General features: G+C 40.6%; 1 protein-coding gene across 2 annotated transcripts in view; it reads right to left on the bottom strand.

The window, feature by feature from the left end:
* Window positions 1-13,882, bottom strand: part of LOC145481093 (activating signal cointegrator 1 complex subunit 3-like) — a 249,180-nt gene that overhangs the window by 232,617 nt on the left and 2,681 nt on the right. For both annotated transcript variants that reach the window (XR_014048587.1, XM_081459481.1), the window contains exons 3-22: window positions 12,555-13,232; window positions 12,035-12,102; window positions 11,739-11,905; window positions 11,379-11,520; window positions 10,701-10,826; window positions 10,007-10,207; window positions 9,317-9,457; window positions 8,724-8,888; window positions 7,579-7,827; window positions 7,156-7,290; window positions 6,521-6,712; window positions 5,363-5,587; window positions 4,922-5,041; window positions 4,177-4,341; window positions 3,746-3,832; window positions 2,748-2,924; window positions 1,902-2,127; window positions 1,460-1,713; window positions 633-868; window positions 66-219 (exon numbers count right to left, since the gene is read on the bottom strand). Coding sequence is in view for 1 of the 2 variants with exons in the window: in XM_081459481.1 (XP_081315607.1) it covers window positions 66-219; window positions 633-868; window positions 1,460-1,713; window positions 1,902-2,127; window positions 2,748-2,924; window positions 3,746-3,832; window positions 4,177-4,341; window positions 4,922-5,041; window positions 5,363-5,587; window positions 6,521-6,712; window positions 7,156-7,290; window positions 7,579-7,827; window positions 8,724-8,888; window positions 9,317-9,457; window positions 10,007-10,207; window positions 10,701-10,826; window positions 11,379-11,520; window positions 11,739-11,905; window positions 12,035-12,102; window positions 12,555-13,232 (3,908 nt within the window). In the remaining variant the exon portion in view is untranslated. The remainder of the gene's footprint in view (window positions 1-65; window positions 220-632; window positions 869-1,459; window positions 1,714-1,901; window positions 2,128-2,747; window positions 2,925-3,745; window positions 3,833-4,176; window positions 4,342-4,921; window positions 5,042-5,362; window positions 5,588-6,520; window positions 6,713-7,155; window positions 7,291-7,578; window positions 7,828-8,723; window positions 8,889-9,316; window positions 9,458-10,006; window positions 10,208-10,700; window positions 10,827-11,378; window positions 11,521-11,738; window positions 11,906-12,034; window positions 12,103-12,554; window positions 13,233-13,882) is intronic.

Raw genomic sequence — 13,882 nt, 5'->3', positions numbered from 1 at the left:
CTTGGCTGGTATGCAGACTTGGCCTTTTTTTATCTTGCTTATAACAGAATGAACTAACAACCTACCTTAGTTCTTGGATACTGATTGAAGATACGGAATATGGCCAGTTCAGCGGCCAGTGTTTTACCGGATCCAGTGGGTGCACCAAGTAACACGTTATGATCCGTGTGGTACACCGTGTGAAATACTTGCGTCTGAACTGGATTGAAATGTGTGAATCTGAAAAAAAAAAAAAGTTGTTTCATAGGGTGATTTAAAAAGGATAAAAAGAAAAAAAAACAAGATTATACCACGCCAACAATAAACGGCTTGATTTAGTACAATGTAGTATTCGATAAATTCCTACGAATATCGTGTTCCGATTCTAATTGACCAATCAGAAATTGAGTATTGGCGAGCACACAAACAGCTATCTCAGTAAATTGTTGTGATCAAGTTACGTCACGACATTAGCAACCAAGTTTCGACAAAATGTAGGCACGCACGTACCATATGTGAAAATACCCACAAAGAGTTCTAAAGGATTAGTACTGAGACAGGACTATACTTAAACGCATGCGTGTCGCACGCAGAAACTGAAAGACAATGACAGCTGCAAATGAGAGGTGATGCAGCCAGCCATATTTACTCACGGATAGAGCTGCTCGTACTCCTTGCATTTCAGAGCTGTAATTGGCAGAGGTTGAAGATCAAGCAATTCAGTGTGTGGCGGATGTTTTTCGGGCAAAATGAGGTGCTTGAAAGACAAAGCACACACCACTTCCGAGCCAAGCCACCGGTCCGACACGCCTCGCACGTAATACTGGGACGGCAGGGGTTCGAAGATCGGAATAGTGAAAACCAGTGTCTGTTCGTCCTCGGCTAAAACCTGGAAAGTAAAAACGATAAAGGATTAAGGACACATGTACAGTATTCATGGGCGGATTTATCAACATACGTGACCGAGAAATACCAGCTCAACTCTTGAAAAATTGATCCTTGCGTGTTCATGCCCCAGGAGGCGACTCCCATAAAGAGAGGACAGGGGTGATCTTCGTACCTTTTAGGGGTTAAAAAAACGCTCATCTGGTACCTCTTAGGCTGTTCAGGCTCAAAGGGTCCACAGCGGGAGCTTTCATGGAACCTTTTAGGGTATTGAGCCGAAAAATATGACAAAGAGATATTTGATAATCAAATGAGTCCTTATCGGTGTTGAAAATTATGAAAGTGCCAGTTACTGTGTTGTTTGAGAATTGGTACCTCTTAGGGGTGAAAAAAATGTCAAGCCACGCACACAAAACAGGATCTTGGTAGCTCCTAGGGGTCCCCCGCGGGTTCATGTATCCTGCCGTCATGTTTAAATTTTAAAACCTTTAGGAAATGTTTTTGCGTCCCCATCAAATTTGACGCAGTGTCCTTAAAATGACCAAACTAGCTTGACCAGCTTCACCAAAGCAAACCTGTTCAAACTTGTACAAACCTGTTTCTTATGCAGCAGGAAGTACTCCGAGTGATAAATGTGGTTATTGTCGGGATCCTCGACCCAGATCCACCACGGTTCAGACGTGGACCCATGAACCTTATCGTTCCACTGAAACTCGGGCTTGATTGTCAGGCGCACTCGAAGAACAGTCCTCGTGATTGGCTGAATGCTGGAAACCAACGATATCGCCGGAATCTGCTCGACGCAGTTCTTCACCGTAGCGCCCATGCGTGGGTGTTTGATCATGTGACCTGACGTCATAAACACGTGATATAGATTAAAAGGTGAAACATGCGTTCCTTAATTGCACATGCGCGTACCTGGACTATCGATAACTTTCATGGAAGATGACCAGAGTATGCGGCTATCTAATCAATTTTAGTTTCCATTTTTATTCAACTTACTAAAAGATTGTCTTTACTAAAATACAACGGTTTACCAATTTCATCAGCTGTCATATCGCGAAGTCGGTCCACTGTCGCATTCTTGCCCTCCAGTTTAACCAGAGTTTCTTGTTTTAAAATGGTGAACTGACGCAATGGATTTTGGAATCCCCAGAGCCGCTTATCAAGCATTTTACACAAGCCCAACAGCCTGTACGCCATGGTGGGCCAGCCACGATGAAGAGCAATCTCAAACAGACCACGCATGAGTCGCGCGGCATTCTAGGGAAAAAACACAGATGACCGCATTGCCGACGTTTGGTGCATAAATCATAAAGAATCTGCATAATAAGGTTTATTGCGTCTAATATTTTTATTATTTTTTCCGCTCCTTTCTGGTTCCTCACCTGTACCGAAAGTTTACTAATTTTATAAATATGTGGGCCAACTAGAAAACCGAATGGTTTACTTGACCCCCATACTCTAACTTTAATATTTATCAACCGAAAAGCTACACTGTAAACATAAAAAAGCTGTAATTTTATCTGTAAATGTAAATTGTGAGAAAATAAAGTATGTTATATTATGTTTAGAAACACGGTGATCTACTTGAAACCATTGATTTCTAAATTATACTGTGTAGGAGAGTAGCGAAATGTCTCCACAAAGATTAGGTAAGTTAGAAGCTATTTGAAAAATTCAGCTCTACAGGCACATCCTAAAACAGATTTCAGTGAACTTCGAACAAAAGACCACATCATGTGATATAACTACTCATGCGCGTTCTGTCACGCTGTGCGGAGTTCTGCGCTCAAAGTTTCTTTTTTCACTGTAATCACTGTACGTTGACATAACCTTCAAGGAGTAAGGCCCTAATTGGTCAAAAGGCGTCTAGTTTATACCTGTGCGACATAGCCCAGATCAGAGACTAGCGAGAAGCTATCAACGAATCCTTTGGAGATGAAGGTCTGTAGCAGGATGTTGATTTTGCCATAATTGTTTTCCACTCCTCCTTTCACTGGGAGAGGACAGTTTTCAGTCATGTGGAACTCGAGCTCTGAAATCTCGTCTTCGCGGACCTGCCATGAAACACAAAATGTAGCACACGTGCATTATATAACACGCACAAACAAGCCCAGACACACTTTATCAACACTTAACTATTAGACAGGGACTTGAGTTATCAGAAGATTCAAAACTGAACTAAGTTTCTAAAGAAGCTGTTGCACTAAGGAGAAACTTTGTCAACACGGAGTTTTAGCCGACTAGGAAGCCACAATGGGCGACAAAAGTAGTTGTCGCACTTTTAGAAAATGGCGCCTTTCTATATTTAACCTCTTATTCTATTCCATTTGAATCCAGCGTTAATTTTCCGAGACCCCCGGACCCTAATTCAATGTTAATTATGTAGGTCCTGTGTTGTGGGAAATAGTTCTGAGACGGTCGATAATCGAACTTCACTACGACGTGTGTCAAAACGTTTCTCGATCGTTGCAGAAGGGAAGTCTTGGGTTAACATTTGAAAAGCCATTCACCGTGGATTTGGCTTCTTGGCTAGTTTAGTTTCTTGTTCATTGTAAGAAACTATAACCTCCCTCCAAAAAGGTAACTAATAATTAGTTGCACACACACAGTGTAATAGACCGACGTTGTCGATGATTCGCTCTCTTATTTAAAAAAAAAAATTAAAAAAAAAAAAAACACGAGATACTTTTCTGGGATACAAATTCACGATGCATAAGTACAGAAACGATGTTTGACAAAAAAGGCTCTACTAGGCAAAATGCCAGTGAGAAATAAATACGGCCACGATCAAGATCTTATGTCCAGATCCTCTATTTTTCTCGCAAGGCTGTTGATACTGCGCGTATAGACTGCAGAATCTAGTACACGTACTAACCTTGACTTGTTCAAATTCCTGTGAGTGAGACAACATGGCTAACACTTCAGGTTCTGGCATGTGTTCTTTGAACATCTCGTTGAATACCTAAAAAGAAAAGAAGAATCAGTAATTGCAGCAAAATGTAGGGTGAAAATTAGGATAGAATTCATTGCGTCTACGTACAGTAGCCTAGAAATGATCAGACAAATGGGCTACCTGATTATCTCTCTGTCTGTCGGCCTTCTGTCTGTCTGCCTGTCTGTCTGTCCATTTGTTTCCGTCTGTCTGTCTGTCTTTCTTTCTATCCGTCTGTCTGTCTACTGCCTGTCTGTCTGTCTGTGTCTGTCTGTCTGTCTGTCTGTCTATCTGATTGCCTGCCTGTCTGTCTGTCAGCCAGTCAGTCTACCTGCCTGTCTGTATGTCTGTCTATTCGTTTGATTTAGTCTTACCTCTATCGTATCGTACTTGATGTAGAAGTGACTAGCAGTTCTTCCCAGGTCAGTAGAGTTCAGATATCCAGTCCGCTGGTCAAACCGCACCATCTTCGCTTTGTCCAAATGACGTGCTGCATTAACAATCAGCTCTCTGCGGTGTCCAAGTAGAAGAGGGTCATCCTATGGAAGGAAATTCCGAGAGGCTAAAAATGCAAGACATAAGAAAGGGGAAAGTTTCCTATAGCTCTTTAGGTCCCTTGTAGAGTGGAGCAATTAAAATGTATTAGCAACTATCACAGGTTACTACATCTCCTTCCCCCCGGCAAAGACGAAAAAATCCTCCATACTAGAAGAAGCATAGAAAGAGACAGGGTACAGTAAACTCTCGACGGGAGGTACAGTAAGAAACTAAGGAAGTACTTTTCTGCCTACAAAGATGCATGAAAAGATTGTAGCTTTACTTCTAGTGAGTTAAGATTTTGTCCACGAGCGTTTCGATTGGTCTCAATGCAAGATCGGGATTACTAAAAAGAACCAACGTATTATTTGATTCTGAGTTGATGATATCAGATTAAATGAATTATATACTGTTTGTTTTTCTTCAGATCAACGTAACATTAGCCCGTGGTAAAGTCATTTTTTGTTCAGTCGTTCGATACACACGTATTGGAGACTTGTCAAACAACTGCATGGCCTGTTGTTAGTGAATAGCAAAGATGGATTAAGATGCACTAAATAATTCGTTATTTGACAAGCAAACCTCTTTGGTTCCATAAGGGATGCCGTAAGCCAGTGGATTTACGCGCATTCGAATGTATAAATACGTGTAGCTGAGCCACTCAACTGCTTCATCGACATTGGTTACTGTACCAAGGGCAATCTGATAAGAAGGAAAACCCCAAAAAGTTAAAAATGAGTTCTCCTAGCACCATACAATACATTCACTTTTTTGCACTTGGCGCCTGTTTCTGCTTATTTCAAATACATAGTTCCGTTTCGTTAATAGCGCAATTGGCGCCAGAAATAAACTTTAAGAAGGAAAATTCCTCTATTATTTTCTCTCCTGTTACAATACCTGACACGAGTTCTAAAAAAGAAACCGTCACGCTTCTTAGAAACGCCTCTGACCAAATTCGCGGGCACAGTTCAGAGAAATTAACAAGGTACCGACCGGTTTTTCCCCTGACTCCAAGGTTCTTACCTCGGCGTTCAAACTGTCAGTAAGACTGGAGATGAACTGACTCTCAATCGGTGACTGTCTTGTGAGAAGCGCCAGATAATGGCTGAGTTTGTCGTGTGACGTGATGATGATACCCTCGCCTTGTTTATCGAACTGAGGACGTCCAGCTCGACCAAAGATTTGAAGCACGTCTAAGATACCAATATCGACAAACGAACCTTTCTTGGCGTCATAAACTTGTGTGCCCTTGAGAGATATAAAGAAAGAAATTTTTATTTTAAGACTATTAAAACCTACACAACCCCACGTTTGAATTGTAACAAGCTGAGGCCCCGTCCACCGCATGAGAAATTTGAAAACGCAGCTTTATTTCTACAGTTAGGCCTACCGTCCACACTAATCCGTCACGAAAACGGAGCTTTTCGAAAACGCTACTCAAAGCGGAGGAATTTGAAAACATTTTATAACGGAGCTTTTCTAAAACGATGGCATCGCGATGATCATATGATTTCCCTGACAGAGTTTTCCTAAACAACAAATCCAAAATGACCAGCGATTGTTGCGTTTTTAAATTCCTCGGCGTAGTGTGGACGGAAAACATTTGAAACGTTTTCAGGGTGAAACCTCCGTTTTCAAATTCCTGCGGCGTAGTTTGGATGGGGCCTGAGGTTGCGGAATAATTTCCCCAATAATGTTCCGATTAAGAACACAGAATGTAGGCTTACAAGTACAAGGACACAACACAAGCAAAAAGGCCAGGATCAAAAATACAACAACTGGACTTGGAGTTTGAGTGCAATAACTAAAATTTGTCACTGTGCCTTGAATAGTTTCTAAAAACTAAGAAGTGATAGTGGCAAAATGAATATGAATGAATATTAATGATGTCCGGCCATTCTCCGCCATGAGTCAAAATCACAAATAACACATTACCAGGAGAGGAAACTTCCAAATGACTTTTAAATTATAACCTTCAAGAAAATTGTGATCCACAAAATATCACAAAATTCGCAAAGTAACAATCTATCCTCCCCGAAAATAGCGATAAAACTTCACGTTTGTCAGTGAATTTTGAAGGTAACGATCTCCAAAGTCACGACAGGGAATGAATCCATTAGTAACGAATCGAAATTTTAAGAAGCTGATTACACCTTTTCACCCTTTTAATCAAGATCATACCTTGATGACCACAGCATGGGCTGGCAGATTAACACCCCAGGCCAGAGTCGCAGTACACACCAGAACCCGGATCAGACCACGTGAGAACAACTGTTCGACCATGGTACGATCCTGCCGCAACATACCAGCGTGATGAATACTGAAGCCATCTGGAAACAGCTCTCGTAGCTGCTTGTTTCGTGATCTCATCACCTGTGATTTGGTCCAAAATTACGTCTATTGTCATGCTGCTTGTCCTAGAACTGTTTTGGAAGTCAGATGGCTACAGGATGATTAAAATGTTTCCGTCGAACAGTTGGGGGGAAAGCAGTGAAATTATACCACATAGCCCATAAAAACAAGAATAATTGCAATTTTCTCCTCTTGAGCAAGACGCCACTGATACGTTAAAGCCAAAACACAAAAGCCACGGTATACATTCGTTTAATTCCTTTGTTTCCCTAAATTTGGAGAAGGTTTTCATTGGAAAAAGCATGTATCTCTTCATAGCCCTTCAATAAGGAACACTTGATCACTCCGTACGACGTTTTTTAACCGTAAAGCTCAACAACTGCAAACACCAAACAAATATGTTGAAGATTACTTTGTACACTCTAAATAGGTTCAGTCAGTTTTAAACTGTAAACCGGCTGTACCTGTTTTTCAGCCTGTCCAAACTCAGGACTCTGTGGGGCATGGAACAAAGCAGCGTCTCCCTGATTGGCTGCCATCTCTCGTAACGTCAGCGCTGTCTTGACGGTTGCATTCCGCGCATGCACAAAAACCATAACCTGTTGACAAGAACAGAAAGACAAGGACTGTATCGCTGGCTCAGCAGTCGCTTCCCAAAATGATTGTTTTTACATAAAAGAGACTGTAGAAGGAAAAAAACTTAAGATTGCTCTGAACCCTCTCCACAGAATTTTTTTAACCTTTGTAAAAAGTTGCATCTTATCATGCTTATCATTATTGTAGCATCACTTGTTAAACGGTGGAAGTATTCATCCTTCAAAGTATAGCTGTTAGAAAAACGCTGGAAACTGTTGCCAGTCTCCTTAAATTGATTTTCTCTGACTCACCTGATGTCCTTGTTCAACGTTCTCCAAAACCTTTTCGTAGCAAATCGTGTCCATGTCATGTAGTTGTTTCACGTGACCTTGGCTCTTGATCCCGATAAACGTTTGGCCGAGCGGGACGGGACGAAAACGCCCGTCAAAGAAAAACAGGCCCTCGTACGGGTTGACCCGCAGGAAGTGCGTCACGTCAATGTAATTGGGAAGTGTTGCTGACAAACCCACGATTCTGATCATGCTCTGAGATGATTCAACCTACGGAGGTATATACACGACAAGAAAATCGACTCTTTATATAAGACACCAAATTCTCAGTATTAATACTACTAGAACTGTACACAATCAGTTAGGAGAATTCATTGTTCGAGCTAGAGACCTATCCGGGTAAAACTTCCAAGTTAAAATGGCGAACCAAATGCAAATGAGCCAAAGAAGTAGCTTCTGTCTGTCTGTCTGTCTGTCTGTCTGTCTGTCTGTTTGTTTGTTTATCTGATTGTTGGTTTATCTGTTTGTTTGTTTGTTTGTTTGTTTGTTTGTTTGTTTGCTTGCTTGCTTGTTTGTTTGTTTGGTTCTTTTCCCATGCAATCCTCCGTAGCAAGCATTTTCGCATTTTGGGGTGCACAAGAATTTAGACCAGATCAATTATAGCTGTTATTGTAGTTATCAGCGGTTTGACATACAAATCAGGCAAAAGGGTCAATTCTGCTTTGTGTTGAGCCTTTCGCCTCCGCGTTTATCGTTTTTAAACAAAGTAATCTTTGAGTGCAGACTCAACTACAATAACAATTATTTGCGGCCAAATGCAGAAAACTCTAAATTGTACAAGAACGCTTAACACGCAGGTAAGTCTCATGTTAGTCTGTCCACAGACGTTTTTTTGCTACGACTTAATTCTCTTCTAGCGCGCGAGCGATACGAGAGCGGAACGCGATAGCGGCCGCGACCTCTCCCCAGCCCCATCCCCTTGCGTTTTAGCGCGTGTATCCCATTCCCCGGTAAATATTTTGCTATTAAAGCTTGCGTTCTCGACGAACTCAAGACTAAACTAGACTAAATAGAGGGTTTGTGGACAAACTAGTCTCATGTGGAAACTGTAGTTTCATCCGAGCCTAACGGAGTTCAATCACAGCTGTATTAACGTATCAACTCACTTGTCGCAGAGTCCTGGCTACCAAACACTCAATAACTGAGCCTCTGTCGTCATGCAAGAGATGGACTTCATCAATAATCAACAACTTCACAAGCTGGGCTAGTGCCACGTCCCCTGTGCTCTTACGCGTCACCACGTCCCATTTTTCAGGCGTGGTTACTAACATCTGCATTGACAAAGAAAATTCATATTGAAACTGTTTGCCAGTGAATAAATTCCAGGAGGACAATAAAATTAAAACACAGCAATGATGGGGTTGAATAAAACAGTACACATGAGCCTTGTTCTGTTATTAGCTTTTTTTAAAAGAAATCTCTCTAACGTATTTTTCACGCTGTTTCCAATGCATTGTTATCAGACCTTCAGTGCGAAACGTCACGCACCACGTCAACCTTCAGCTTTTTTATTGAAACCGTTAAAAAATCATCATTTCAATTGAAGCTGATCGTTAAAAAGTATAGTTCCTTTTATTGGCGCAGCGGTTGTTTCAGCGGCTAACCCGCCATGCAAAGTTTCTCTGTAGAGAGTCGTTGAAATGAGAGTTGAAAGCGATTGTGAAGAACACAACATCAAACCAGCACCGACTGCACTTACTTGAGTCTTGAGGATTTCGGATTTTGTGAGCTGCATATCGCCAGTAAGCTCACGTACTGCAATCCCCAGCGAGGCCAGCCGCTTGCCAAAGTTTTGAACCATCTCAGCTGCGAGTGCCTTCATAGGGGCCACATAAATGATCTGAAGGGGTAGAAAAACGATCGACCACGAAAAAATCAAACAGTTACCAGTGATTGATGACTGTACAGCCATAGATACATAACTTTCAAAAAATTTCAGACGTCACGATTTCGGACATTTCAGATTTCGGAAGTTTAATTTTCGGACACTTTGTATCTCACTTCGGACAAATTTCGGACACTACGCTCAAACATAACCTAAGTACCTTTACGCCTGCAAAACACGAATTAGACTGAAATGACATCTGTTTTACTGCAGCTTCAAGCTTTAACAGGTACACTGGCGAGAAAATAGCACACATATTCTATCAAGCTGTTACATATCTCAAGCAGTGTCTCGCCAACTAGAGTTCGCTACGTAAGGGAAACTAAGAGCTTTGGAGCTACTTAGAATAAAAGTTTATCACTGTACTGTAAATATGTTAGACGCTTAAAATTTCGGACGCTTAAATATTTCGGACGGTTTCATTTTCGGACACTTTATTTTTGTCTGAAATTAAAATCGTCTAAAAATTTTTGCAAGTAATGTAAATCGTAGCAAGTAACCAACCTTAAACTTATCCTTCTTGATCACTCCTTCCTCGATGTTTTGTTTAATTTCCCTTAAGATCGTCAACATGGCAATGTTGGTTTTGCCTGCACCAGTTGGTGCACTTATCAACAGGTTTTCATTTGTGTTGTATGCTGCGTCAAATACAATGGACTGAATTCTGTTGAGCCGCTTCATCCCTTGAAATCCCATTTGCCCAATCTAGAAAATAAATAAGCACATAAATTCGAGATGTTTTAAGGAATTTCTTGCATTTAAATAGCTAGCGGAAAATGGACAGCATTGGCAACATTCGCGGTTCACACGCTACAAGAATTTTTTTCATGGTTTTGTGCAAAGTAACTTTATTAACACAAAATCATGAGTTAAACAAGCTTCTTCAGCTTTTAGAAAAAAAATAATTATGTTTTCATTGAAAAAAACGTGAATTGGTCAGGCCGCACCCGCAGAAGACCTGCAGAGACTGAGACGGCCTCTACTATGGACCTGATGGCTTTTTGGAGGTCTCCTCGCCGCTTTCAGTTACTGTTATTATTTTATTATTATTTATGGTGTGGCAAATAAAAGATGATGATGACGATGATGGTAATGACGATGACAGCGACGACGACGATGATGATCATCCAACCCCTGAATGATGCTGTTTAAGTAAGATAGGCAGCTTGCAGCGTTAATCATTTCACAAAATACTCACCTCGTCTAAAGATGAAATAGGGATGGGAGTTTCTCCTTCCCTTGGTGGTAAGGGTGTGTTTGGAGGAACAACAACCTCTTCATACATTTTTGTGTTTTTTCGTTTAGCATCAGCAGGCAGGGCAATCTGTAAATGAAGCCCATCAAATTACTGGATAGTAATACAACCAGAAAAAATAATAAACATAATATTGATTTGTACTTATAAATTTGACGTATTACTTTAGGATAGATTGTATGGAGGTCTCTATTGCAAGCTTGAAAAAAATTACTTCTTTCAGATTTTCTGACCGTGACAAATTAATTTTATTGTTACTTTTCAGAATTTTGACAATGGTCCACCAAGTCAATATCCTCGGCTAAACCTACAAAAGCCAATGTGGTTCTTCATTCTCAGCACCTGTTTTCTTGAAAGTATATGGATATTACAACAAGATTTCAGATGATCACTCTAACACTCTTGAATCAACAGTCTATGAGTAATCAGTCTACAGTTTTCTCACGATTGGTTGAATCACCCGATGCAAATGAGACACGACCTACATTAGTTTTTTTCACTCTCTAGTCTCACAGTGATGGGTATATCCCTTTGTAGGACCCCCCCCCCCCCCCTTATGTACCGATAGATGTAGATGTAGTGAGTAGCAAAACAGAACACAGGTAGAACATATCATGGTACCTTGGTGTCTGAAATAAAAGCTGTCGCTCGATGTGTGTCAGCCAAAGCATCAAACACATATGGATACACCTGATTGGGCTGAACACTTCTCTTTGGCCGTGAGAACAAGGGGGCACTGGACGCTACTTGGAGAGCGATCTCCCTTTAAAAAAACATGAGCAAAAAGGTGACTCCAGATTAAAACAAGAAAAGCAGCAACTCACGAGAAACAGATGTACAACTTACATGTAGATAGACTGATCTTATGTTTAAAAGCTTAACTGCATTGATGGGGTTTGCAAAACAGGTAAGTATTACATTGACACTGATGAGGCAGATCAACGTAATTATGACATTTCACACTTCTCACAGACAACATACCTCTGAGTTTTCATTGAGTCAGGATCAAAGCCAACTGCTCTGAGATAAGCTTCTTGATCAATATCCTGTTCATCTGCAGGTGCATTCCTGTCTCTACGAGCCTGGCGTCGTTCTTCCTTTCTTCCTTCCTTCCTTACCTGTCGCATCAGCTGCTTCTCTTGTTCAGACTGCAACCAATACAAACAACAAGCAAAATTATTCCTTGACTTAAAAAGGATAACTGCACCCTAGAATAACCCACTCCCACCCTCCTCCTGCAGTCCTCCACTACATACATGTACACTATGTACACAAACCTGCACGGTGACTTGACATCCATACAAAGGCTTGCTTGGACCTGTTGTGGACTTCACTCTACCGCTCTCTGAAATGTAAAGCTCTTTGCAGTTAATGGGAATTAAATGATAATGCAGCAAGAAGCTTGATTCATAAACTTACCTACAAGTCTAGTTTTGCAAAAGCTAAATCTGGAGTGAGAAAATTGTCTGTAACACTTGAAACTTAATCTAACAAAGAGCACACTAAGTGGAAGAAGAGCACTTTGCACTAGGACTATACTTACTGGATGTTCTACTGTAAATTCTTAAGTACTACAGGGCTGTCAATAAGGGCTGCAACCCATAACACCTGCTATGGTGAGTATGTTTGATGGGCCCCTGATATTACAGGTGAACTTGCCTGTAGTTGATACAATTCACCCAAAAAGTAATAGGTTTGTTACAGGTGTGAAGATCAAGGCTACAGGTGAATCAAAACTTAATGACAGCCTTGCATTGGATAATATTGCAAATCTTAATCGCAGTGCGCACAACTCACCTTTGCCTTCATTCAAATCAGAAGCACTTTCAGAAGTTGCTATAACTATCCTGTGTCTGTTAGCAAGGAGTGTTTGAATGAATTCAAACCGATCAAACCCAAGAAGCTCAAATACCTCATTCTGAATAGCTTCGTCATCTCTATCAGAGCTGAGAATGTCAAAGAGTGCTGAACAAAGATCCAGAACTGACACACCACAGCTACTATCACCAAAATAATGTTCACACTGGTTTCTTAGCCATGATCCATTGATTTCATCTTTGTTATTTGTCCCTGCACTTGAGGTATCCCTCAAAGGTATTTGTTCTTCCCTGATTGTTGGAAAATCCATTTGAGTCTCAACATTTTCTTCCTCAGAATCAGAAAGCAATGCATCATCTAATGATACAACTTTACTCTTAAATGGAGCAAATTTTATGTCACTGCCAAACTCCTTCAAAGGTTCTTCATGTTTCTCTTCATTTCTCTTGTCAATGAGTGCCAAGCATTCCTCAGGAAGCAGTAAAATTATGTTCTGAATGATATGACAAGCTTTGGTTGCTGCTGAAGCTGGAAATGCTCCAAAAACACTTTTTAGTTTGGCACTTTCAATTTTTCCAATGTGACTTGCATCCTTCAAAGTTGTGAAAACAAATACTGTTGCACTTTCCACAGCTTCACCTGATGAATCTTTACCAACTAAAAAATATCATAAAAAAAGTTATGTTTAGCAAGGATTTGATCCATGTTTGTAGTGTTTTATCCATTAGGATATGCGTCATAGATTCTGTGGGGAACACATTGTCTACATCAAACTGTTGTGTTATAGATTGTTTTCACTGTCATGCAATAAAAAAATAAATCAAAAACCATCCAGTGGAAAAAGCTATGAACTTACAATACTATAGAAGATAACTAAATAAGACACTTCTCCAGGTTTTAGGCCTGTGCGTTTCCCCAAACTTCAGATATTCGTTGAAATGTTTTGCAGATATTTGCAGAGTCCAGTATGAAAATGCCATGTTGGTGTACCTCCGTGGTACACCAATATGGCGGCCGGAAAATAGTGTAAACATCTGGAACTTACTTTGGCTATCTAGGCGACTGATTATCAGTACTGATCAAACAAGCATTTACATAAGAACTTTTTATAATGATCTAACTTCTAAAAAGGCTCAAAATCATGAGATAAGTATATATTTTTCAACAAACTCGATCGTAGCCTTGTGTCACGCACCTCCATAACCCTGAAATTCAAAATGCTCTGAATTCCAAATGAAGCATGCTATTGAGCTGTAAAATTGTAAACAGATATAAATATACCGCCTCTTATGCCTGATGAGGATAAA

This window comes from Orbicella franksi, chromosome 3 (genome assembly GCF_964199315.1).
Source record: "Orbicella franksi chromosome 3, jaOrbFran1.1, whole genome shotgun sequence".
Classification (NCBI taxonomy): Eukaryota; Metazoa; Cnidaria; class Anthozoa; order Scleractinia; family Merulinidae; genus Orbicella; species Orbicella franksi.
Note: the sequence above shows the minus strand (reverse complement) of the source record. Positions and strands in the feature narration are given on the sequence as shown.